General features: G+C 39.8%; 1 protein-coding gene across 3 annotated transcripts; it reads right to left on the bottom strand.

Annotated features, from left to right (window-relative positions):
• Positions 1–513: 513 nt before the first annotated feature.
• Positions 514–24,648, bottom strand: cpeb4b (cytoplasmic polyadenylation element binding protein 4b). Of its 3 annotated transcripts, XM_087808256.1 has the most exons (11): positions 24,232–24,648; positions 22,244–23,475; positions 17,082–17,172; positions 11,529–11,579; positions 8,324–8,347; positions 7,456–7,626; positions 7,213–7,302; positions 6,501–6,619; positions 6,313–6,427; positions 5,824–6,005; positions 514–4,735 (listed from the first exon to the last, which is right to left on the bottom strand). In XM_087808256.1, the coding sequence occupies exons 2-11, from the start codon at positions 23,426–23,428 to the stop codon at positions 4,508–4,510; spliced, it is 2,256 nt and encodes a 751-aa protein (XP_087664382.1). In that variant the 5' UTR covers positions 23,429–23,475; positions 24,232–24,648; the 3' UTR covers positions 514–4,507. The 3 variants fall into 3 exon arrangements, with proteins under 3 accessions (XP_087664382.1, XP_087664383.1, XP_087664384.1); XM_087808257.1 differs by lacking the exon at positions 8,324–8,347; XM_087808258.1 differs by lacking the exons at positions 8,324–8,347; positions 11,529–11,579.
• Positions 24,649–25,120: the final 472 nt, after the last annotated feature.

Raw genomic sequence — 25,120 nt, 5'->3', positions numbered from 1 at the left:
TGCATCATTTTCCAAAACATATTTTTAATATTTATGTTTTTATATGCATGATTATGATTGAGAATAGTTAATGGAAATTAGTATTTAAATTATATATATATATATATATATATATATATATAAATAACATGCAATTGTATTAATATAATTCCATGATTTAAAAACATAACCTTTGTTTGATTGAATTTGAACGTATCGTCCTATAATTAGGACTATAATTGTTTTGGCTTTGAATCCCTTTATATTGTTTATTTGTGCTTGGATAAGGATGCATAAAATCAACCATATAATTACGACCACTTCTTTGTTCTCAGTCTGCAGTGGTCCAGCTCGAACAAAGAAACGATTATAGAAAATGAGTCCACCTGTCTACTAATGAAGCAACAGGAGATAATATCTCCAGGTGTGTCGTGTTCTGTCATTATATGCTTTTATTTCCCTCACAATGCGGCAGGTGTGTCCAGTTTGAACCCAGAAACTTCTATATATGATTCACAATAAAAGCAGACATCGTTTCATCACAGTTAAGATTTATTTCATTCAACATTTCACATTACAAATATTTAAAAATTATGCATACTGTTATAAATAGTTGGCTGCAAACAATTAAATAACATTAGATTTTTCTTTTTCGTTTCACTAGCACTTTTACAGACCAACTCCTAGAAATATGGACAGACGCATCCGTATTACATAAATTAATTAGAAAGGAAAATACAAAAATAGGAACTTATAAAGTGAAATGACAATAAAAATTAAGGTGATATCTGAAGTAAAAAAAAATGCTATTAATAAATACAACAACCTTCCCATACACAGTTAAAAACTATTGAAATCTTGCCATTAAGTAACATTATAACAGACGAATATTTAAATATTTATTTTCCTTCAGAAAATGTGAACCATATATTGTGGAGCACAATATAGCAATTAGTAAAAACTAGACACTTTAACATATTAAAAGCTTCACCTCAAAAATATAACAAAAAGATCTGATCAAAATTATAAAAATCAATTTTACATTCCAATTGAAAATATACCAATAAACAGCTAAGTACATTGTTGACCTAGTAATTACAATGCAATCAATCACAGTAGCTTCAAATGAACAAAAAGCAAATGAGCACAAAAACCTTTGAATGCTTTAAAAATAACTTCAATTATTTATATTAGTACAAATAGTTTGATTTCTTTTCTTCTCGTACAAACACCAGCATGAAAAGGATTACAATAACAGTAGAAAATGACTGTGAAAAACATATTAACATTTTCTTTAATTAAATGTCTGCAATTAAAAATGGCATTAAAGAATTACATTGCAAAGAGTCTTTTTTTTTTTTTTATATCTGGAAAAAAAAAAGGATTCAAAAGAAGTATTGCACATAACAACTTGAAGTTAACTTGCAACATTTACCACATTCAAGTCTTTAAGCTCCCCTTCCTCCAGATAGGTCGAGTAGAAGCCCCCCCCTCCCCTCCCCAGGGAAAGAGCGGGGGCAACTTCAAGTCTTTTTTTTTTTTTTTTTTTCTTTTTTTTTCTTTTTAAACAGTGTTCTAGAAAGATGCTGCACTGTCGGGTCTTATCTGTCATCCTGCTGAGGTCTGCAAATGGGGAAGCGAGGAGATCAACACGAGGGGGTCGGGGGGGTGGAGGGGTGAGGAGGGGGTGAGGGCGTCCTTAATGGTTGATCAAACATCTGGTGCACACCACAACGATTAATTTTTATAGCTAATTCATTTTTTTTTTGTCATGCATGCTAAGGATTACAATAGGTGCTAGTTGGCAAGTTCAAGAATATATATATATATTTATATATCTATATACTTTTTTTTGCGATATATTTAAAATACCTAAACACCAAACATCCATTCGTGTGAGATTCAGCGTTAATTTTGCATTCTTAGTAAGTCGTCATCGATGGACTGAATTTCGTTTTTCATCGACATCAATTTTTAATTTTTTTTTCTTCTTGCCATGCTAATATGGACCAGATCGACTGGAAAGAGGGAGAGAGAAAGAGAGAGAGAGAGAGAGAAAGAGAGAGAGAGAAAAACGATAAGAAAAAAAAAAAGGACCACGAGAGCGTCGGTCTCTCCTCCGCAGATCTCAAGTCACTAAAGATTCCTCAGCACTGAAATGTATAAAAAGCATAATTGAAAATAATGTTTATCCCAAATTTCCAAAATGAACAATTCCATATATGCAGATCTCTCAGTAACAAAAGTACAAAAGCTACCTTTCACAATGTGAAAAATTGAGGTATTGCAAAAAGGAGTTTTCCCATTTGTGAAAAATGTGCCTAAAATGACTGTTGGAAAAAAAGAAAAATTAGAAAAAGTAGTGCATAATAAATGTTTATATGTGCATGACAAAATAATTTAGCTAGAAAACACTTTTACCAAAAAATCAGCAGGCCATGTATAAAATAATCTTTTTTTTTCATTTTACAGCAAATTCTTCACAAAGTGTTTCAACTTCTAAAATGCTCACCCAACACCACAAAAGGACTGTCCAGGGTGCAAAACCGGTGCGAGGACACACACACACTATCACACACACACACTTACACACAGGCAAACACACACACTCAGATATGAGGATTTCACTAGTGAGAATAATAATCAAGTTTCTGTACCGACTCCCTGAAGAGTTTCGCTCAAACGAGTGAATGTGCACTTTGTGTTGAAACGGTTTTTGTTGTGTTGTCGCCGCCGAATTGTGTGGAAAAGGCCAATCTTTGGTTTGCTGGAGTCCGTCTGGGCTCGAGTTCAAACGATGTGAGGAGGAAACAAAACAGCATGACCCGATTCTAAGCGGCCATCTTTGGTTCCCCAGACCGACGGGTTTTGTTTTTTGTTTTGTTTTGTTATGTCGTGTTTCGCGCGTGTGCAGCAGACTATCTTCATTTATGCTTGAAAAACACTGGAGGCTGAGTCGGACGAGCGGAGGATTCTACGAGGAGCTTGGAAGTCGTTTAAGACTTGAGGGGGGAATTGCACAAGAAGGGCAGAGCGTTGGGGGGGTGGGGAGGTTTGGGGGGGGGCGTCTCAATCCTGAGCGAATCATATTTGAGTCCAATTTCTTCTCCCAAGACTGACTAAAGTTCACAAAAAATAAACTTTGGTTGAGAGTTATTTCTCAAGCGCACAGACAAAAATGTTAGTTATACTTAAACTAAAAATGAGCTAAAGTCACAAATCCATATTGATGTTGCTAAATATGTCAACTTTGAAGCACTTTTTCAGTCAACTTGTCTGGGACAGAGAGTAAAAAATTGGATGTTTTTGCAGATTCTTCCATCGTTTGATCGCCAATTTTCACTCTCAGTCGCCTGCATCAGGTTTAATATATATTTTAGAAAATATTGACCTTCAACCAATTTAAAAACATTCAAGAAAAATGAATAAAAGATTGATATCAACTCCACGAGGTCAAGAACTTCAATGCAGGAAACACTGCCCTCTCCTGGCGGCACCGATAAAATAAAAACTATGCAGCTCACTCTACTGAGAGGCGTTCAGGTGCTGTCAGAATTGTAGGGAATTCCAGCCAGAGAGAGCACCTGAAAGTCGTGGTAATGAGAAGATAAGTGGACGACTGAGAGCGAAAAAATGACGGCAAAGAGGCAACGCTTTTGACTCAAACATGTCTTCAGGTATTGGACTTTGAAAGAGTGGGGGGGACGCGGTTCTCCCCCCCATGGGACGTCTCCGTTCAATACATTCCCCTAAAACACTGAGGACTCTGGCCCGGCTCGTGGCTTTAGGATTCTACCCCCCCACCCTCCTTCGACTTCTGAGGAAGAACGACAGGCGCTGACGCGAGTGTTTTGTCTTCCTTTCGTTTCTGTTAGCAGCTGAGGTTGAGGTATTAGTTCTTGCATGAGACCGAAACAAGAAGGTGAGTTTTTTAATTTCTGTAGCTATTGTCAAGTGAAAACCCATGAAATCATAAATCGTTCCGGCCCTCGAAAAGTCACCAGCTTTGGTTAAGGTGTGGCTGGAATCGGCTTCATCTTCTTCTTCTTCTCTCTCGTTTAGAAACGACGCTCGCGAACAAAACGGCCGAGAACGACACACAGTTTCGGTAGCGGTCGCCCCCGGGAGACTGGGACGACGGCTCTGCTACAAAATCAGTTTCGGGGGGAACTTTTTGTATCAAAATGAAAAAGATGCCAATTGAACAGCAGAGTACCAGAACACCTCAGTCCTTCCTATATATATTCTTTGAAAACTAATAAAAATATTCTTTTAAAAAATGCATAAATAAAATTATGTTACATATATTTTCCTTACTGGACATCCAAATCCAAGTTTTCTTTTAAATCTTCAAAATATAGAAATATATTAAATTAAAAAAAGGGTTTGTTGAAATTAGAGCTAAAAGGAACCAGCAACAAAAAAGTGCATTCTTCTTCTTCTCTTTTTTTTTTTTTCTTCTGTACGATGATCTGCGACTCCTGCTCTACCTCGCCCTCCCGGCTGCTGCCGCCGCCGCCGCCGTCGCTCAGTTCCAGCGGAAGGAGATGTGGCGAGGCCGGTCTCCTCCCTCCTTCACCAGGGGCTTGTGGAACTCGCGCCCGGCCCGGGAGTGGATGGCGGCCCAGCAGTACTCGCAGTAGTACTGCAGGCAGGTGACGTTGGCGCAGAAGAAGGGCGCGAACTTGCCGCCGCAGCGGGTCCCCTGACACTCGTCGCATAGCTGATCGTCCAGCACGTATGGCTTCACTTCCACCTGCGGGCGAGAGGCGGGGTTTAGGAAGTGACGCCATTTCTTTAAATTTTAATTTGGCGGGATTAGAGGCGGAAGTGTAGTGTTGCATTGTGAGAAATCAAAATTGAAATAATGAGCATTCCTTTTTTAAATAAGAATTTAATTTGAGAATCGCTTGATGGATCTACTGACTCCTTCAAGAAACATCTTAAGACGTTTTTAAGGCTTTTCCTTGATTTTCTAGAACTCCTGTTGTGTTCTCAGTTTCATCTTGATCTTTAAAGTATATACTTTATTGAATATTGTTCTGATTGTTTAAGAGCTTTGTGACCCTGGTCTGGAAAAGCGCTATACAAATAAAAATTACTTACTTACTTTTAATGGGATTTGTTTTAATGAAAGAAAAGTTTGGAATATATTTTAATTATCTTTAACCCTTGTGTTTTCTCAGGGGTTTGTTTAAGGGCCTTCGGGTCACCTTGACCCCGAGATAAACACACTTTTGTACTGTAAAAAGTAATTTGAAAACAAATATATTATCAACCACCACCACCAAGGAGGTCATGATCTGCGTTTAACGGTCAATCTGCCTGTGAGCCAAAATAATTAATATTTAAAAAAATATGTCAATAATCAGAATCATACTTAAATGTCAGTAATGTAAGGAAAAACTAGATTTTTAAGAAGAAGAGTCAACATTAAATATTTGTGTTCTTCTGAATTAACATCTGAACCTACAAACCTTAAGATGATGTCAATAATTTATTTTTCGCCTACTTAGAAAGACGCTTCTAGGAAGGAAACCATCAGTGCGTCGCTATTAACTTGCTTAGAAAAAGCTACTGAATTATATACGAAAAAAGAGAAAAAAAGGACAGAACAGAAGGGCAAAAATATGCAATAAAAAAAAAAAAGATGTGGGAAATGAATACTTGTTTATCCTTTTAAATAAACTGAAATTTAAATATTTTGTTCTGTATCATTTGTTTTTTTATATTTGGAGTGTTTGATGGTCCTTTATGCATTATTCAAACTCTCAAGTGTCTGATAATTGTTTTTGACATTCTGACTAATTGCTATGCGGCGGACGGTCGCTCGCGTCAACTCACCCGTTTATCGATCTCTCCATGCTGCAGCTGCACGAAGCGAGCGCTGATAGCAGCAATGTAGCTCTGCTGATTAGAGAAGGCGACCCGCCCTGCTCCTTTGGGGTACTTGAGCTCCGGGTCCGTGTCGATGCCAGCGTAGCAGACGCCGCCGTACAGGCGGTCCATGATCATGGCCAGCTCCACTAAAGGAACGGACACGAGCGGTGGTTTTAGATGTGTACACAATGTTGTCGCAAAGTTCAGCCGTTGCATGAGCACACGTGCAGATGTTGCCAGCACAAACACAGTTAATCTTCATTAAAGGTCGCAGAAGTTCAATACGGAAGGTAAGGCGAGGATTAAACCATTTGAAAAATGACTCCACAACTATTGTAGCTATTTAAACATGAAGTTGAGCAGCTGAAGACGGATGTGACGCTTAATAAATCATTAATGTTTATTTTTTTAGGTGCCATTTTGAATGTGGAAAATGTATGATGGGAGTTCTACCTGCACGAAGTGGACGTGGGACTCCTCCTACAAAGATGGTCTTCCTCGGGTCCAGAGGTTGAGATCCGTCCATCACAAAGTCGCTGTCGTTCAGATTCCACGGGCGGATTTGCACCTGTGCACAGAGTTGCATGTTAGAAGAAAAAAAAAAAAAAAAACTATTAAGCTACGCCGCTAGCTTAACTGACCGGTTTGTCCTTGATGGTGGGGCTGGACACGCAGAGGTAAAGCTTGCTGTCCTCCTCGATGCAGGCGTCGATCAGAGCCTGCACGGAGCTCTCATCCTGGAACAGCAGGAAGGCGTATCCTGCACAACACAGAAACAGCAGTGTTACTCAAATATTGACCGAGAGCAAAGAAACAACATTAGTCATTAGCTCTATGACACACTTCTTTTTCTGCTGCTGTCCCGTTTTCGGAATAAAAGTTGCATTTATTTCTGATTATATTTTTTAACAATTGTATGCCTTAAGTCTTTATTCACACTATTCAGTTTTGTAAACAGATTCATTTACATTTAAAAAACAAAAAATAGTCTAAGACAATATAAACACATTTTTAAAGGTAATAATTAATTGTCAAAAATGTTATAATATCAAGTGAGGAAAAAGTGCAGCTTTTTTTTTCCCTTTTTATTACAATAGTACTGTAAAAATAAAATATAATAGAATAAAAATATAACATCACATGCATTACACACAATACAACCCACAAGAAAAAAAAATCATATTATTAATACTTTTTAACATGCATACATTAAACAGTCAAACACCTCTATATACAGCATTTTCGACATCATATACAATTGTGATATAAGGGATGCTATATTTCCCAGAATTACTCATTTTAAGTGGTTATTTTAGACTTTTTGCAAATGCTGATGGAAGATAATCTACAAACCTTTAGGTGGAAAATAAGATTTGCTCTCGGCTTTGTGAGGCCAGTCGACGAAAAGGTGTCCGAATCGCCTGAAGCTGGCCGTGATCTCATCTGAAAAAAGGGACGGACATCTGTTAAATAAAATGTCCTTAACAACCGGCCGTTCCATTTCTCCCACATAACCATGAATCACATCCATTTTCCAACACTGGTTTGAAGCAAAGACAGCCGCCGCTCGTGCCGGGTTTTTTTTTTTTCTTGTACCTTCGTCTATATCCGGGGGCAGGCCGCCCACGAAGACCTTGCGTGAGTAGCGTTCCACGCGTTCTCCGTTCTGGTGTGGGAAGCAGTGCGGGGAGCCCAGACCTGCGAGACCCTGGTCGCCGCGCTCGTCGTCAGGGAAACCGTCTTCCATGGGGAAGAGAGATGAATGACCTGCGAGGAGAGAGGCAGAGAAAAAACTGTTAACTGCTGTAGAAGGACACAATAAAACAGTGGTATAAATTCAACACTGAGAGTTTAAAGATTTCTGAGGTGAGGTCAGATCTTTGGTCTGTGGATTGACTGAGGATTTATCTTTGAAATATAAAAATGTAATTCCAAAACGGAAAGATTAAAAGAAGAACCTGGGCATATTGACTTTGGAAAAGAAAACGATAGAAGAAAACAATTTAAGATAAACCTCTGAAACTCCATGAATTTAGTCAAGACTTTTGATTCAATCGATCAACGCATCGACAAGTTCCCAATGAAGTGAATTAAATAGAGTTTGAGCATGCGTATGCGCGATGGAGATTTTTGTCCAGGTTAAGCTCTCTCTGGCCTATTCCTGCTCACAAACAACCTTCCCTGAGCTGCTTTGTAAAGATTTGTGCAGGCGAGTAAGCCCTGCCAGTGTGTATGTGTGCATACGAGCGAGGTTGTGTATCCATGTGTGGGTAGACGAAAAGTGCACAGGGTTTGTCACAAATTTCACTTAATCGGCATTTTGAAAATGTGAAATGTGTGGATGGGAACACAAAACGCAGTACTCATGCAGACAAAGAAGGACAACAGAAACACTCCAAATACACTGGAAATGTCAGAATAATAGAAAATAAAGATCGAAAAGTGAATTATGATTATCTGTTACCTCGTCTCCTGCTATAATTCCTGGCTGCATGTGAAGAAGAAGAAGAATAGAAGGAAAGAGTGAGTACAGAAAAGAGTTTTAGTCACAATAGAAGGAGGTCTGGAAACCTTTGCTAAAATTATTATTATTGACAAATAAAGTGGAATATAAAGAAATGGGTCAAAGCCCATTCTCATGTGTTAAGATTTTTAGGTCCAAATTTAACAAGAATCTTTTTATGTATTATTTGGTGACGATATGATCTGAAGCCCAACAGGATCTTGATATTTTGCATGTCTCAGTGAAAGCTCACGATATATAACACAAAGGCCTCACAGTTCATAAATGAGTCATGATGTTACAAGGGTATAGATATGGAAGCTACTACAGGTAACAACTGATGCAAGATGGCTTTTATGAAACACAGAATGGATCTAGATGCGTTTCTTCTTGTATAATCACATGGAAAGATAAACAATTGTCTGACTACAAACACACGTACTGCCACCACCACACACTTGAGATATTCGCGACATATTGCATGGGTTCTCGGTAACTACCAGTGCACCCTTCCTGTGACACGGAAGCAATATATTAAGAAGGATGTTTTTCTCAGGTCGTCCACTGGGTCACGAAGCAGCTGAGACTATATTACGAACTGCCAGAGATGAAGAATTCAACAAGCGAGACAATTCGATTATCGCGATGTCAGATAAATTCATTCCCATTACATGTCGAGTCTCGGAAAGTGGAATCTTTGCATCGATAAGAGTCGATCATGTACAAAAAGTTAATTTACAAAAGTAAGAAAAAGAGTCGCAAGAATACGGTGACCAAGGGATGGAGAATACATTAGTAGAAAATATGAAAGCATTAAAAGAATAAGGAAGAAAGAAAAAGGGTGGGGAGAGGAATAGGAGGGATTATAATGTTGAGGAGAAAATGGGGACATAAATCAGAAGGTGTGCCGGAGGAGTAACTAAAATATGAAGGAGAATATATAAAAGGAGAATAGTATCGAGGAAAGAGGAGGAATAAAGAATAGAAGGTGACGAAAAGGAATCGACATACATGGACACAAACGCCAACAGAGACCTCATTTTATGTCAACAGCTTAGACTCTCTTAGACAATCTTTATTAAAGATAATCTAGTTATATAGTTGTAAACATGTTTAACTTAACATAGTTTCACTGTAGCACCAGTCTATAAGGATGGCTACAAATTTCCATTAACGACAACAGACGTAAACGATCGTAACAAGACAAAAGCAACACACATTTAAGTGCATCAGTTTGATTTCATCATGCAATTTAAGTCATTTCAGTCATTCGTGGCATACTAGGAACTCAACTAGGGAAATTCCTGATAAATGTCCAACATGCACAATTCTACTCCAAAATATTACTGACAGAACATGCGTTTCCTTGAATACACTATCCATATTTTTTATTTTCTTTACATTTTTTAAAATATAACTTTTATAGGCGACCCCAGAATGGCTGCCTTGTTGCTTGGTTTCGTTTTTCTATTGCATTTTGTTGGTGAGTTATCTTATTTAATTCTTTTATTTTTTACTGAACCCCAAAAAACCTATGTTGTGTTTACAACACTGGTAATAAAAGTTTCGGATTCTGTTTTATTTAAGATTTTCGATTTAGATAAGGCCTATACGATACTGAAACCTTCTATTCCTACCTACAACGTCCTGAGTAAAATCAGACACATTTTCAGAGTCAATTTGATTTGCTTCAAGTTTAAAAAGGTAAGAGATGATACAATACTTAGAATTTAACTCAGACAAAATATCTGATTTTAAATGACACGTCACGACACATTGAATTAAACAAATCGATGTGCACAGCCTACAAAAGGATCACTGGAGGATCACGCTGGGTCAAGAAGGAGCTCAGTGGACACTCCAGTCCAGATGGACATCAACACAAGGGACGGGTGAAAGAGTGCAGGAGAGCAGCGAAGAGGCAGATTGGAAAAGAGTTGAGCGCTTTAAAAACAGCCGTGGGAGAAGGAACAGAGATTGCAATGAAATAGAGAAGCAATCTGATGATAAAAAAGTGAGAGAGAAAGAGATGAGGAATCCACTCTGCACGGACCGAGAGAGAAGAGGATGCTGTGCAACCTCTGAATCCCGTGTATCCACTGGCACCATCTGTTTCATGGCCTGATGACAGATCCCGACCATGTGACCGACCCACATGTCCCGGCAATCTCGTCAAGAATCAGTGCCACTGCTTTTTTTCTACAATGTCTTGATCAACGACCACAAGTCAAGCCCTTCAAGAGCACAATCAAGCGGTTACTTATATATAATAAAATAAACGTTTGTGACGTTGCGATCGCAGCACTTCCTTAACATCAACTTCCTGAACACATTGCAGCAACATCTTATCAGAAACCTCACATGGCTCTGGATGAGATAAGAGGAATATAGATATGTGCGAACCAGAAGACTCCTTGTTTCGTCTTCATGTGCCAAACATGACTTTCAAAAAAGAAGTACAATAAAACAGATTACTACGTTAAAAAAAACATGATCAGATGATAAATACCTGCACCCATACTACTGCAATATAATCTAATAGATTGCTTTTTTCAACATTTTAAAACTAAATCCAACAGATTACTAAACCATTCATCTTGTGGTTCTGTAAGGTAAGAGAATCCTCAGGTTCCTTCCTGAAAGTTGACCAGGACAGTCAGATTAATAAAGAAATTTAATCTATATTCAAAATTAAAAACATATAAACAACGATGAACAGACACAGTTATACAAGCGATGGACAGCAGAAGGGGGGAAAAGCTCCAGCGTTTTCCGAGAGAACATATTGCGTTTCAAAAAGATTAGATTAAACTATAACTGGGAACAACACCAGATAAATAACCGTCACTCATCAAACTGCATAAAAGACACAAACATTAACGTCAGAATTCCATTAACAGTATCACACACTGCAATGACACACACGCACTCCGTTGAGAGGATATTGTATATTTTTCCTTCTGGTATTTAAGTATTGTTTCCAAGTACAAAACACCAGACCACCAGTCGTCTCATATCGAATATTTCTCAGGACAAAGTATTGTTGGTTTACCACGATCACAACACAAATTATTCCCAGACACACTAATTTGAAATCACCCCAAACATAGGTTAAAACGCTTCTATACAAGAGTTTGCTTGAAACCTCTCATTTTATAATACATACCATTGAGGGGTAGAGGGTTGTCCCCGCCTGGATGGGGGAACCCAAGGCGACCTGCACAGGGAGACACAGAATAAAATATTTAACTTGAGGCCTGTTGCCAAAAAAAAAAAAAAAAGGGCAAACCAGACCGACCAGGTAGCCATGTAGATTCTTAGAATCATTCTAAATGATTCATGGAATAAAAAGTGCATCTCTGTACCAGTTTAAGTTTTTTTTTTTAGTTTCAGATACAACACTTGGATCCCAAGTATCCGACAAGCAAATACAAACTTTAATTGAACACATTAAAAGGTCAAATATTGCTTTGTGTGATTGATTTGTGGATAAAGTAATTGTAATCCATCTATTGATGAGGTCAGAAGGGGCAACAGATTTATACGCATGTATGCTAGCTCCCAAGTGGGAATACTGAAGCAACACTGAAGCCAGGGTGACACGTGATCGCTCCAGTATTGTTTATGCTAAGGTATTTGTAGATTAGCATACATGCCTCCCACTATCAAACCCTCAAGCAGTTACATTGAATCTAAAGAGTCTGCTTGTCTCAATAGAGGAATCTTGATAAAGCTAGATTAAGATACATTTCATACTAGTTTACTTTACTACCACAATAAAAAGGGTATTAAGCCCAACCCATGTAATTAAAGAAGGCACACGAGAATTCAATTAACTGATAAACATGTCATTTCTGAAACAAGTACCAAGGTCTTTGTAAAAACATGTCAAAACCGGAAAAACTCACTTGACAGTTTATTAACGTCATCATCGAAGTGTGTGATAGTAAGCAGTGACAACTGCTGCATCAGCACAAAAGGAAAAGGTGCTCATCACACAGCTTTTGCTTACTTAGCATGTTGTTTCTACCTTTGGATTTTCTTTTGTCTTTCAGGGGCTGGCACAGTTATTCAGGATAATAGCTGGCGAAGAAGCTAAAGGGGTCAATAATCATCTTTATGAACCAAAACTCACCTAGCTTAGGAGTTATGGTGAGTTAATGAGACAATGTTATGAATAACTACGGTCAAGGCAATGTATGGTCATGGAAACTGATGTAACCAAGTTGAATAGTCAGAGGTACTGGTAGAAATGTCAAATTAATACCACGCATATTGGGTTTTCTTTTTAGATTTATAAAGAATGTTATATACTACAGCATAAAACAGCATCTAACAGACCATTGCCTAAAGAAATGTATCCTTTTAACAAGTTTGTTTGCCTGCCGTCAATACTAATGCATCTTTAAGTAGGCCTTTATAATATATACCCACGTAACCTCTCCATGCATTTTAGATTGAGCCATTTGTGGTGCGGACCACGATCACATGCCCGCACACAAACATACAATTGCATGTTGTGAAGCCAAAAAAAAAAAAAGCTTCAAAGTGACGCAAGGTCCAGCACACTGCTGCGGCGTAATGAGATGAAATGGCTGAAATAGTGCAGCCATTGTTTCACGGGTAAGGACTGGCCTGAGATTGGTGCCTTCTAACGCCTCGGTCACATGGCAGCCATTTTTGGCCCCTCCCCCCTTTTCCGCCGCGCCCAGTGAGCCACGGCGCTGCATGAAACAGAACTCAGAAGCCACAGAAACCAGGACACTGCACCCACGGAGATGCATCAGACTGATTTACATACATTTGACTCAGATCAGAGTTGGAACTGGCTTCCCCGTGAAACTCAGTTGAAGCCAACACCCCAAAGTGAAATCTTATTTAATCAAAGCACACGTTTTCTCATTACATTTTCCACGAAAACAAACTTTCTATCTGATATCATCTGAAGTTTAGTCCCGTCATAATCCTAATGTAGGTGATTGAATATTGCAAATGTGCCCCGAGTATGACCCGTATTTGTGTGTGTGTGGCATACAGCAGCTAAAGAGCTGAAATACATTCAGGCATTCCTGGCATTTATTTGTGTGATGCATGTGTGTGTGTGTGCGTTGTGGCCCTAAACAGAGGGGTCCTTTCTGTGGCCAACAATGCTGGACGCGATTCAAAGCCACTTCTATTGTACACATTTGATCTGTTCGTTCGCCTCGTCGCTCTCACTTTGTTCAGCGCGCCCTCTTCAAGTGACACATTTGAATATTTATCTAAATTCACATAAGCCCGCCGATTGAAAATTGTGTTGAGAGACAAAATGTCCAGTTACCACACAAGCGACGACAAGAACAAACAAATGCTGTGACGCATGTGAACCTCGGGATGACCCTTCACCTCTATGGTCTCATTATTACTAATATTTACCATTACATTCTTTCAAATTTAGGTCAAATATATGGTAATGGGTACAAGAAAAAAAGTTTGGTGGCATATATAAAAAAGTTAAAAATAAATAAATTGTATGAGTTAGCAAGAGCCGATGAAAAATGGAATCGATTTATTTCTAATTTAGCTTTTCCGAGGATGGTTTTTCGAACAGGTTCTACAATGGAACAAGTCTCTGCCTGAAGCAAGTAAACTTCCGTATTGTGAGGATTCTTCATGATTGAAAAGAAAATGGGTCGCAAACTTTGCTTCAAATTATTATGGGTACAATGTCTTTTTTTCTTCTTTTTTTTTGTCAAGAGAAATTCTTCAGGGCAAATTCGAAATTGCTAAGATTGTTTCTCATGACATCTGTGCCCATGTGAGGTCTTGAAGGCAAGTCTGGAGGGAACAAGGAGCTGCAAAAGCACTGATAATGGCTGCAGAGTATATAAGGCAGAACTATAACTGGAGTGCAATTCCTTTTAAATTGCTCCATTTTTTTTTGTACAAAAGCCTTTTCTGAGAATAACTATGATGCAGGTGTAGGGCGGTCGAAGCAATCAGCCAGCACGCTGTGACACCGGACCAATGACAACCCATTTGAGGGGAGGTAGGGTTTGGTTACGTGTTACAAGAGCTTAACTTTGTTGGATTTAATTTAGACGAGAGTCATTGAAGCCGTCCTAACAATTATTTACTGTAAAGACTTTCAATGAAGTTAACATTTAAACAGTAAGTATTTGAAAAGTTATAGACAGATCTTTTCACATCTTAAGACCATTGCTGACCTAACTGATGATTTACCTAATAATACATATTCTTTTTTTATGATTTTTACACATGATTTTGATGCTGGGTAAACTGATTATGTTAAATGCAATTTTTAAAGTATATATCTATAAACCCTAATCAAAAGACTTGAAATATTAAACATTCCGAGGCAATAATATTTAACCAGCCTTCTAACTACTTATTTATCTATTTAACCGTCCACAACTTTTCTGTTTTCTTAAAATGACATTTGAAGCATGACTCTTCATAGGCTCTCGTGACTGAAATAGTTACATTTAACATTAAGAAAATCATAATTACCGTTTAATCTACATTAGAGATCTCATCTGAAGTACAATTTATTGAAGAAAGAAAACATAAATCAATTATACAAGGAGTCTTAAATCGACTTCATGCGAATGTGGCAACGATATTGATCATGTCAAAAGGATATTTGTAATCATAAAGGCTCCAAGTAGGGGGACTCACATAATTCAATGACGTCACCACTAAAAGAAAAATGTTTTCCACGACTATAGCTGTGAGAGAAAAAAGGAATTGTAGCAGGATGGGTTGTGCCACATTCTCTTAAGGCACAAGAGAGAGCAGTTAGAAGTCGTGAGCAGCTCTTAGCTCGGAACAAATGTGAAGAAAAGGCACTGGAGGTCAAAATTCTCTGTGACACGATTTCTCCAGACAGACAAACCCTCGCTGTATTTCTGAAGCACAGTCGAGGATTATCACAAGGTTAAAGAAAAAAATTGCCGCTTATAACCGAATAGATACGGTAATCATGCCATTAAATTGGCTGGTGTTTACAACATGCTTCCTCAGAGCATTTCCACAAGAAATGTTGTTACTTATTCTGCCTGTTCTCAGATAAAACAGAATTCCTGTTGAAGATCAGATCACAGCTGGGCGCATTTGAGCTCAAGCAAATCCAGAAGACAAGAATGTGAAGTCTGGGTAGCTTTTTATAAGAACCATGAACTGCTAAAGAAAAAATCTTTAGCTTAGCTAGAACTGGTGACATCTTTGACCTCTATCCCTTTACATAGACTAGAACGGACAAGAAAATGTCTTCCAAAAAGATTCTGTGGAAATGTAATCTCTTAATATCTTACCTTTTAATCATTGTAGTGATCGTAATTAGGATATTATTAACCTTTATTAGCCATTACTCTTTTTATAGTAGCCTGATATCATTACCTCTACCCAGGAGGTCATGTGATTTATTCACACCTTCCGTGTGTGTTGTACTTGCTCAATGAGCTCAACATGTATCACACTTAATGGATAAATAAACCTTAGAGGCAGTTTTATCACAATAAGAGTGAAAATTGTAATCTTAGCAGAGGTATGTGCTTTCTATAATCAACCAGATTCAACATTTACAATTTATATAGTTACTCATATTTAAAAGTCAGTGTAAGTACGAAGGCGAAATGGCTGTAAAAAAAAAGGCCCTATCATCAAACGCTAACTTCCAGGTCACGGCCGCTGAGGTAAAAGAATGATTGGGCACTAATTCACCGATTGGTCTGCTGGTTGACAATCAGCCTGTAAATGAATGACTTTTGGAACATTGCAGAGCTCCACCTGAAGCCTTAGAAGCCATTCTTTCCGTTAACAATGAGCTTAATCAAAGCTGCGTGAGAGATCTGTCCTGGCCAATAACAATTCCTGATGGAAAGTACTTTCCGTTCACGTAAGAATGCTGAACCAACAATAACCGTCAGCCGCTGTAAAGCGTTAAACACCAGGGCTTTGGCTGCATTCAATAACACAATTCTGTGTCAGCGATTGACCGACGTTGTTAACCGGTTTCAGCCAATAACTGACAAGGCTGATAACTGGAAGTCGATGGCCGGCCTTCTTTATTGACGGTAAAAGTGGGTGTTTTGAAAATATCGTCTAAGACGGCAATAAAGAATCAATCCATAGGCTGCGAATTCATACACGAGTTAAAGCGACATGATTAATAAGACATGGGGCGGGGAACTGAGAAACATCTGCATCCGAGTCGATGTTACAGCTCCGACCTTCACGTGACTTTAATAGATCCTTTCTCAGTTTATCAGACACCATCTGAATAGGGGAGTCAAGCAAAGTCTCGGCACATCTGTACCTACACAGGCCTCTCTGTACAATAACCTTAAAAAGATGTGATGAAAAAAACTTCCAACAGTTTCTGAAAGCAATAGGTAGAAAGGTAGGAACTTTCCAGGTACGTATGGCAGCGCTTGACACCCACAAAACAAGGTCGTAAACTGCTGAATGCACACAGTTGTAACAAGTTTGAGGTCGTTGTCCAGTTGGAAAATTAGTTTTAGCCGGCTAGTTTTTAAGTTTCTTACTTGTAACTATGTATATAGCAATTCGAGATTTGAGTTAACACAAAATTCTGAATATTTCCAGACCACCCATTTATAATTACAGAAAAAGAAGGGTTGACTACAGGATCCTTCATCCGTTTTTTTTTTTATTATTATTATTTTTTACACATCTGAGCCACGTCTGTAAATCTCACCTTTCAAGTTGTCCTGCTCTGCCCTCATGATGTCGATCAAGGAGCTCTCCAGGGTGTTCATGTTGAAGCTGTCGAAGGAGCGATTCCGATCCTGCAGCGGGACGACAGATAATGAGTCAGAGATCGTGGAATTTGTGAAATGAGAAAGAGACCAACATATATTAAACATCAGACCTTGACGTCAAGACGGATCTCGTGTTTTACGATTACATGCGACATGTCAACAAGGTCGCTGTCAGTCAGGGATTTTATGGGGTCACATGTGGAGCAGGAGGATACAAATTCCGATCCGTTTGACCTTTATATATATATATATATATATATATATATTGTCATGTTTGAACAGTCCTAAATCTTTACATAAACCCCTTGGAAAGGAACTGGAGGTGAAGTTATCTCAAACAGAAACAAAAGTGTTGCTAAAGTTTTAAATGAATTCACAAGTTGAGCTAGCAACCATTATTTTGAACCATTTGTCTATCCGAGTTTGCATATGAGCTCTCAAGAGATTACGAAATGGGAGAGCCGGAGAGGCATGTATCCTTCTCGCAGCTAAAAAAAAATCTATTGTTTGTTATCCATGTATGACTCCATTAATCTCAAGCAAACACAAGGTGCTACGAAACCGCCGGGTCCATGAATAACACATTAACTACGAGGCTTTTGCTCGGTCACGTTTGTGTTATTTAAAGTAAACAGCCGGTAGATAATTGTGACAAATATTGAATTTGAAAGCCTGAAATGGCTTCTTAACTTCTTTCTGTTTAGGATTGACTGGGTTTAAGATATCTGCTTGCAGCAAAGAAAAAAAGTTATTGGAGTGCAGTTCATTTTCAGTTCCGTCTGTACCGACTGGTATCTGCTGATAAACCTGCTTAAGATGTACGGAAGGGCCACATGAACTCCACAGGGGTGAGAAGTCGACCGGTTCACTCCGTTTAAAGGTTGTAAGAGGAGGGAGGTTGATTCCAACAGATACATTTTTAATTTCCATCAACCAGAAGATTAGTTGCACGTCTGCTAGAGAGCCAAACTCACCAGCTGTCGACAAAATTGTGGTCTTAAATTCCCACATTGGCTTTAAAGAAGGGAAAACAGAGATAGGAACACACTTGCTACTGCTAAACAAATATCAACACTGGGAGGAGAGCCAGACTTTTTGTCTGGCTATGAACTTGCTAGTTCCATTCACTGTTCATTACCATTTGAAGATTTCTCACAAAATTCGATGAGTGCAAAATGAGAACCTTTGGTTAGCCATTTGAGAGAACTACCAATCCACTAATCGTTTTCAAGATTTACTATCAATGTTATTTTCAGGGGGATAACTGGGGCTAATGAACTGGCAGGATTTCAATTATGACTTATTTCTAACTAAAAAACATTTCTACATAGTTGTATTTGTGCTATCTTCTGTTTATTATGGCGTGAAAAAGTGTTTTCGTTCCATTTACGCAATACATTTTAAAGAAACATATGGAAAATAAATAGAAGATGTAAACAAAAAACGTATATCAGTCAGTGATAATATGGCGCACACCCTGAAAACATTCTTGAAAATAAACACATATGTTGTGTTTTCATCATTTAATCTGGACTATGGTTAGGGAGGATCACATGTGGGAAGCACTTAAAGAGAGCTGAAAAGCAAAAGGTAATCTGGGAAGTGAAGGTAACCTCCAATAGCATTTCGGTTGCAGAAAAATGATTAAACGGCCGACCAGAGTGATTCATTCGAACATTAATCTTTCATGTCACCTGCTATTTAATGAAAAATGAAGCAAGGTTGCAAAAGAAGAAAGCTCATTGTGCTGAAGAACAGACACGTTCCAGGGTTCACTGAAGTTCTTGAAGGTTTTTAGAAAGAACAGATATTCAAATCAGAGTGCGTTTTGATGTGGAATATTGTTCCTTGTTTTTGAGTTTCTAATCACATTGCAAGCACCCAGAAAGGAGAGGGAGAGGAAAGCAGAGAGAGAAAATGCCACATGAAAGAAGGAGTATGATGAAGAGAGGGAAGTAGAAGGCAGTGGGAAGGAAAAGGAAACAGGTTGAGCTTTTGATGTTTAAGATTGTATATCTGAATGGCAAATGTAGTTCAAAAGAGGCCTCAGTGACATTGATCATCCCTTGTTCTCAAAAACATCCCATCGTCTAGCTTGGGCTGCGTTTTGGCTAGTTTGGGATGTAATAGAAGCCTAGCCGAGCATCAAGAGGTATCTGAACCCTCCCTTTTCCTGGGGATTACCAAGGGATTACACTGAATTGACTTTATTGTATGTGATGAGCTTTTCCAAATAGAATATGACACCCATCATTGACCGGTCTTTGTCGTCCTTCTTTGTTAGAAATGTTTTTTTTTTATTTTTGCTTTGCAGGGGGATTACAGAAGTGTTCCAAGGGCAACCAAAATAAATATTAATATCTTGAGCATATCCTGGGTCTGACTACAGGTGTTTCACAGTCAGAGACTTTCAACGTTGAACAGCCTTAAAAAAAAAAGCTTTTTAAAACATGGATGTGGATAAGCATAGTTATACTAAAAAGGTCACATTTGAAAGTTACTATTGGGTCCATTAAAAGCCTACATAGGTGAGGAATGTTGTTGCCACACAAACAAGTAGCATGTGTGGTAACAAGCAGTTACTGTGGCAATATCCTGTTTGGCTATGCAGTATCTTCCCCTCATACTGTATATTTAATTTTATAGGCACATCTCAATAGATCTGAAAGCTATTGTCAAATTAAAAGACAAAACAGAATTAAGATTGTCAAGAAGTGTTTTTGATGAGGATTATTTAGAATCAACAAGTTTTTATATGTGGGTCACTGTCGCTATAACAAAGGTACTTCCTTTATTTCAACAAAATGTTATTTGGCTGTGCTATAACAGTATAAGTAGCAGGAATAGTTTCAAGGGAACAAAAGCTTGCCAACAGGTTTCATGAATGCTTTTGTTGTAATTTGGGATGACAAGCCAAACAAGAACTGAATGGTAATCTTCTTAGCACTTGACAGTGGTCTTATAAATGTGTAATCTTAGGGCCTCAAATCCAATAAAAGTCAATGTTTGAACAAGTCAAACTCACTCAATTTCAATTGGGATTAAAAAGAAAAATGAAACGCAAAAAGGCCCAGATGCTGTGGAGGTCATTAATGTCAAATAAAAGCAGAATTGGACAGTGGAAGTGAAAACCAGAAAAGTTTGCGGACTTGAGCACAACAAGGAAGCCAAGAGAGCTAAATTCGACACTGGTTGGCTGTGAAATTATTCAACAGTGGTTTCCACAGTGAGTGACTGTCATATGATCCGTATTCTCACAGCGAATGACACTTTTTCCGATTCATCTGTAAAGTCTGGCAGTTGACCACACGGAAATGTTCTAAAGGCATTGTTTAAACTTTGTATTTTTTGTAATTGCAACTACATGGCATTTGGAAAGTCACATGACAAATGGGTAATTCGGGACGGTCATTTTGAAACCAAAAAAAAATACCCAAGTGGGTTTTGTTTTTATATTGTGGTATCATTTGAAAATAAAAATAGGCTCAAAAGAAGTTGAACAAGCGTACAAGAGGTGCACAAGCTTGTTTTAAAGACACAGATTTCCAATCACTTTTGTTTTATAAATAATTATTGATACAAAATGTTTAAAATACAAATTGTGTCCATTTTTAAGATAACATAACCAGGGAGCTCTACAATGAGCATTGAGTTACTGTAGATTTGTGGCCCATTTTACTTTAGTCTTCAATTTCAAAGTGCAACTGGTCTATTATCTGCAAATTTTAATTCATCAACCTGTGGATTCATAAGTTTTTTCAAGCAGAATCAGACTCCTGACCGTTTAAGAAGGAAAAGTTTGATCTTAAATGTTAAATCTTTTCAAAGGTATACTGCTTAAAAAAAGCTCTTGCTAAAATCCTGTCTTTTCCAAATGTTTAATTTTATAACACAGAACATGTCAAGACATGTCACTCCTGCACTTGTGGGTTTTTAGCTCAGGATGAGTCAGCAATTACACACTCAGACAGAGGGAATAAAGATGTAATTACCACCACAGCTTCAGGTTCCTGTCAAACACCGGCTCAAAATATTTGACCTATATTTCATGAAGTCATGTGCTGAAATGTGAGAAGTCAAGCCGGTGCTGTCCGTAAGTACATTGACAGCTGGTCACATCGAGTAAGGTATTGATAACAGATAACCCTCGATTTAACCTGGTATTATCCTGTAATTGCTGTGAAATTAAGAATTCTGCGGAGAAAAAACAAATCTAAGCATCTTTCAGACCACGAAGGCTCGCTGGGTCTTGAACGATCACCATCCTTCTGCCCCCCCCACCTCTGTGCACAGAGGCACATGATCAATCACCAGTTGGATCAATAAAATGGAAATATCTCCATGCCCCCTTTCATTAATCCTGTCAGACATTTTCCACATATGATTACACAATTACTCATGTCATTGTGTTCAGGCCGGGCAAACATTATCAAACTGAATATGATGGCATTTGGAAAAAACTATCTATTAGCCTAATGGCACATCAGGTTATTAATAAAGTGACAGCCATTATGAATATGCCGGAGACAGAACAATCTAGCTACAAATGAGGGGGGGGGGCCTGTTTAAGCTATTTTAAAGATCATTGGTGTGTTCTTTGTTTCCAAATGCAACAAAAGATATCAGATAATGAGCCATCTTTTGTTCATGCATGTATCACATCTCAGTCATTTTGAGTCTCAAATTCTCAAGATCTCGATCTTCATTTTATTTCCAAGACCCCTTTTTTTCCCCATTTCCATCTGCTTGCCCTGGTTTTATTCCACCCCCTCCTCCTCGACACCCTCACACCCAACACATGTACGTGGCACACAATGCCGCGATGACAGAGACACATTGGTCATCCTCAGAGCGATGCTGGTTCATTGCCCTGCAACTAATTTCTAACATTAGATGATAACAAATGCATCATGTAAATCCCCCGTCTAGCCCCAACCCTCGTCTAAAAATAGCATTTGAACTGAATCTACTGCAAGATAATGAACAAACCGACATACATGACGTGCTCCTGTTTAATCACCGCGCCGGCACACAGCCGCGGCATGAAAAAGACAAACACATTGGATTGCGTGTTGTGTGATAAAGGGGGTTAACTAACCTGGAAAGGAAAGATGTTATCGCTGCGGCCGACGCCGTCGTCCATCCACGATTTGGGATTGAAGCCTGCCGGGCTGTTTCTAGGATACTTCTGCGACGTGACGTGGTTGTTCGGGAACGTCTTCTTCAATGGAGAAATGGAGTTGATGGAGGTCATCCCCCCGTTCATCCCTCTGCGATAATCTCTACCCTGAGAACCTCCCCAGCCGCCGCCGCCACTGCCATAGCCACCACCGGGGCTCCACGAAGTCGAGGAGCCAGGAGAGGGAGAGGGACTCTGGTAGCTGGCCGGACCCCAAGGGGACGGGGGCTTGTTCAGGCTGTTGGATAAATGCGGCAACTGGCTGAAGGCCGGATTCCTATGTGGAAAGGGCGGAGGCGGGTGCGGGGAGGCCGGGGATCGGCGATGCTGCTGGTGTTGGTTGTGGGGGTGTTGGAAGTGCGGGTGAGGAGGCGGGGCGGGATGGTGTTGGGACAAGGCTGCCGCTGGTCCTATCTGCGGGGAGAAGTTTCCACCGAATCCCGGACTGACGTGGTGTGAGAAGTTCTGGAACAGCAGCGGCCCGTTGTTGGCCGAGGCCGGGTTGAAGAAGCTGACGTCCTCGTTGATGATGGTTGACGGGGCCGGCGGGAGAGCGGCTGACCAGTTGTTGAAGCCGGTGAGCGATGATGAGGTTGTACTAGACTGAACGGGACCGTTGCCCCCTAAACCAGAGGTCTCCTGATAATCAAAAGCACTGAGGACCGGAGACTCGAGGCGCAGCTGCTTCTCTTTCCCGTTACTCCCTTCGGACGCACTGCTGTCGGTCTTACCTTCCTCTGACCGGGCTTTTTCCAGTTCTGAAATGATTCCGCCACCAGTCCCACCGTCTTGGTGACTCCCGGGGGACAGCTGCTTTTCCGGTGTTTCTTGCATCTCTTGTTGCTGCTGTGCTTTGGGCTTCTCGGCGCCCCCCAGGATCTCGTCCTGTACGCTGTTGTGGGTGGCAGAGGCTGGGAAGAGCCAGGGAGAGCTTCCCGTGGTGCCATTCCCTGCGGCTGTGGTGCTGTTTATGAAAGCAGCAGGGCTCTGCGACACATTTTGATGGTGGTGTGGGGGCTGCAGATGCGGGTGGATTCGGACCGGGAATGCAGACTTGTTGCCAGTGTTGTTTTGAACCAGGACTCCGAACCCGTAATCCCCCATTTGTTTTCTGCCCACACACACAAATGCTATCCCGTGATGGTTTGGCCCTATGAAAGGAAAGCAAACAGGCATTGTACCGTGTTTAATAGTATATAATGGAAGAACAAATCACAGGATTTTGGAGAAAAAAATTAGGTGATGGGCATTTTTTTTGTTGATTTAAAAAAAAAAAAAAAAAAAAGCTTCACTGCCTTAGAGGGTTTTAAGACATATGATAATCACACAACCCTGTCATGAATGAGCTCATTCTTGCACTGAACAATCTAGCTTTATTGCCAGGGCTGTAGAAGAAGAAGAAAAAAACAGCCTAGCAGTTAACATTACATCTTTAGCTAATTATAACCCCCGTGACGTTGACAGCTTCTAAGTCCACAGCTGAGCTCAGGCAGCCACTAATGGTAGTGGACTCGACACACTCTTATTTCTTATTTAGACGTTTTTCTTGACGCAAAACCACTGTCGCCAGTTGACATCTACGACACACGATAAATGTTGAAACGAGTGTACCGTCAGAAACTTAAACGTAAGACCCAAAAATAAACCCAGAAGAACAGTCGACCTTGTTTGACAGCTGTCAAGAGTCGACGTTTTAAAATAAGCTCAAAAGCACTTCGCACGACAAACGAAACGTTCAATCGTGAAATAATGATTTAAACGAGGACAATGTGGTGAGCTTATAAAACATTTTAGAATTAGCCCGATAAGCTAGCAGCTCATATTCATCACCGCTGCTAACAGTAGCAAGCTAGCTGTTAGCATGAGTGCTAACCGACTGGACAGAAGCGAATAAAACGTCGTATCACCTTCGACCTCGGCGATGTCTTTGTCGAGATCCTTCCCTCGGGTAGCGAGGTGGTTGTCCTCCGTGGGATGGCAGGCAACGGTGCTCGGTTTCTAGGTGGGTTTTCACGCTGACTGGTTCAGTGCAGTCAGTCGGTCAGCTCTTTTTTTTTTTTTTTTTTTTCCTCTCTGGCTTCTCCTGACGTGTCCTGCCTGCTCAATGACACAGCTCTTCTGCCTTAAATATGGACCTTTTGTTAGCGTGTCAACCTGTCTAACGCACTCGGCTGCGGATCTCTCGTCAAGCTTATTCGACCGGTTTCATTGTTCGTGAGGTTTCGGTGGTTTTTTTCTCCGTGCCGATTCCTCCTGTGCTTCTTTGGCAGTCCCTCTCTCTCTCTCTCCTGAAGCCGACCGTGGCCAAATGACAGCGAGAGATCAGCCGACACTCACTTCCGCTTCTGGCCGTGTGGCCACGCCCACCCAGAGCCACACCTCGACATTTGATTGGCTGCGAATCCGGCAGCCTCCGCCTGACTCCGTTGCCATTTAACTGCGTTACGCCAATAACACGCGCACGCTGACCCGAGGCTCCGCCCACTGAGGTCAGGACGGATCATCGCGAGCTCCTCCCTGCGTGGTTCCGTCTCTTCACGCCGCAGCCGGTATCAGGTCGTGAGAAAACGGAGATACCCAACCCCCCCTTTACTCCAAGAAAAAAAGAGCAGCTTCTCGCGTCTATTTTGTAAACGTCACGAACTCATATCAGCACGTCAATCATTCACTATGTTTACATAAACAATTTAATTATAACGTGATTAGTACGAATGGAATTGTTAAACTATTCAATTAAAAAAACGTCTCTATTTGTGTAGTGTGTGCCTTTTTTTTAAAATAGTCTACTTGTTTTTA

This window comes from Callionymus lyra, chromosome 14 (genome assembly GCF_982586985.1).
Source record: "Callionymus lyra chromosome 14, fCalLyr1.hap1.1, whole genome shotgun sequence".
NCBI lineage: Eukaryota > Metazoa > Chordata > Actinopteri > Syngnathiformes > Callionymidae > Callionymus > Callionymus lyra.
This window is presented reverse-complemented; position numbering and strand designations above follow the sequence as displayed.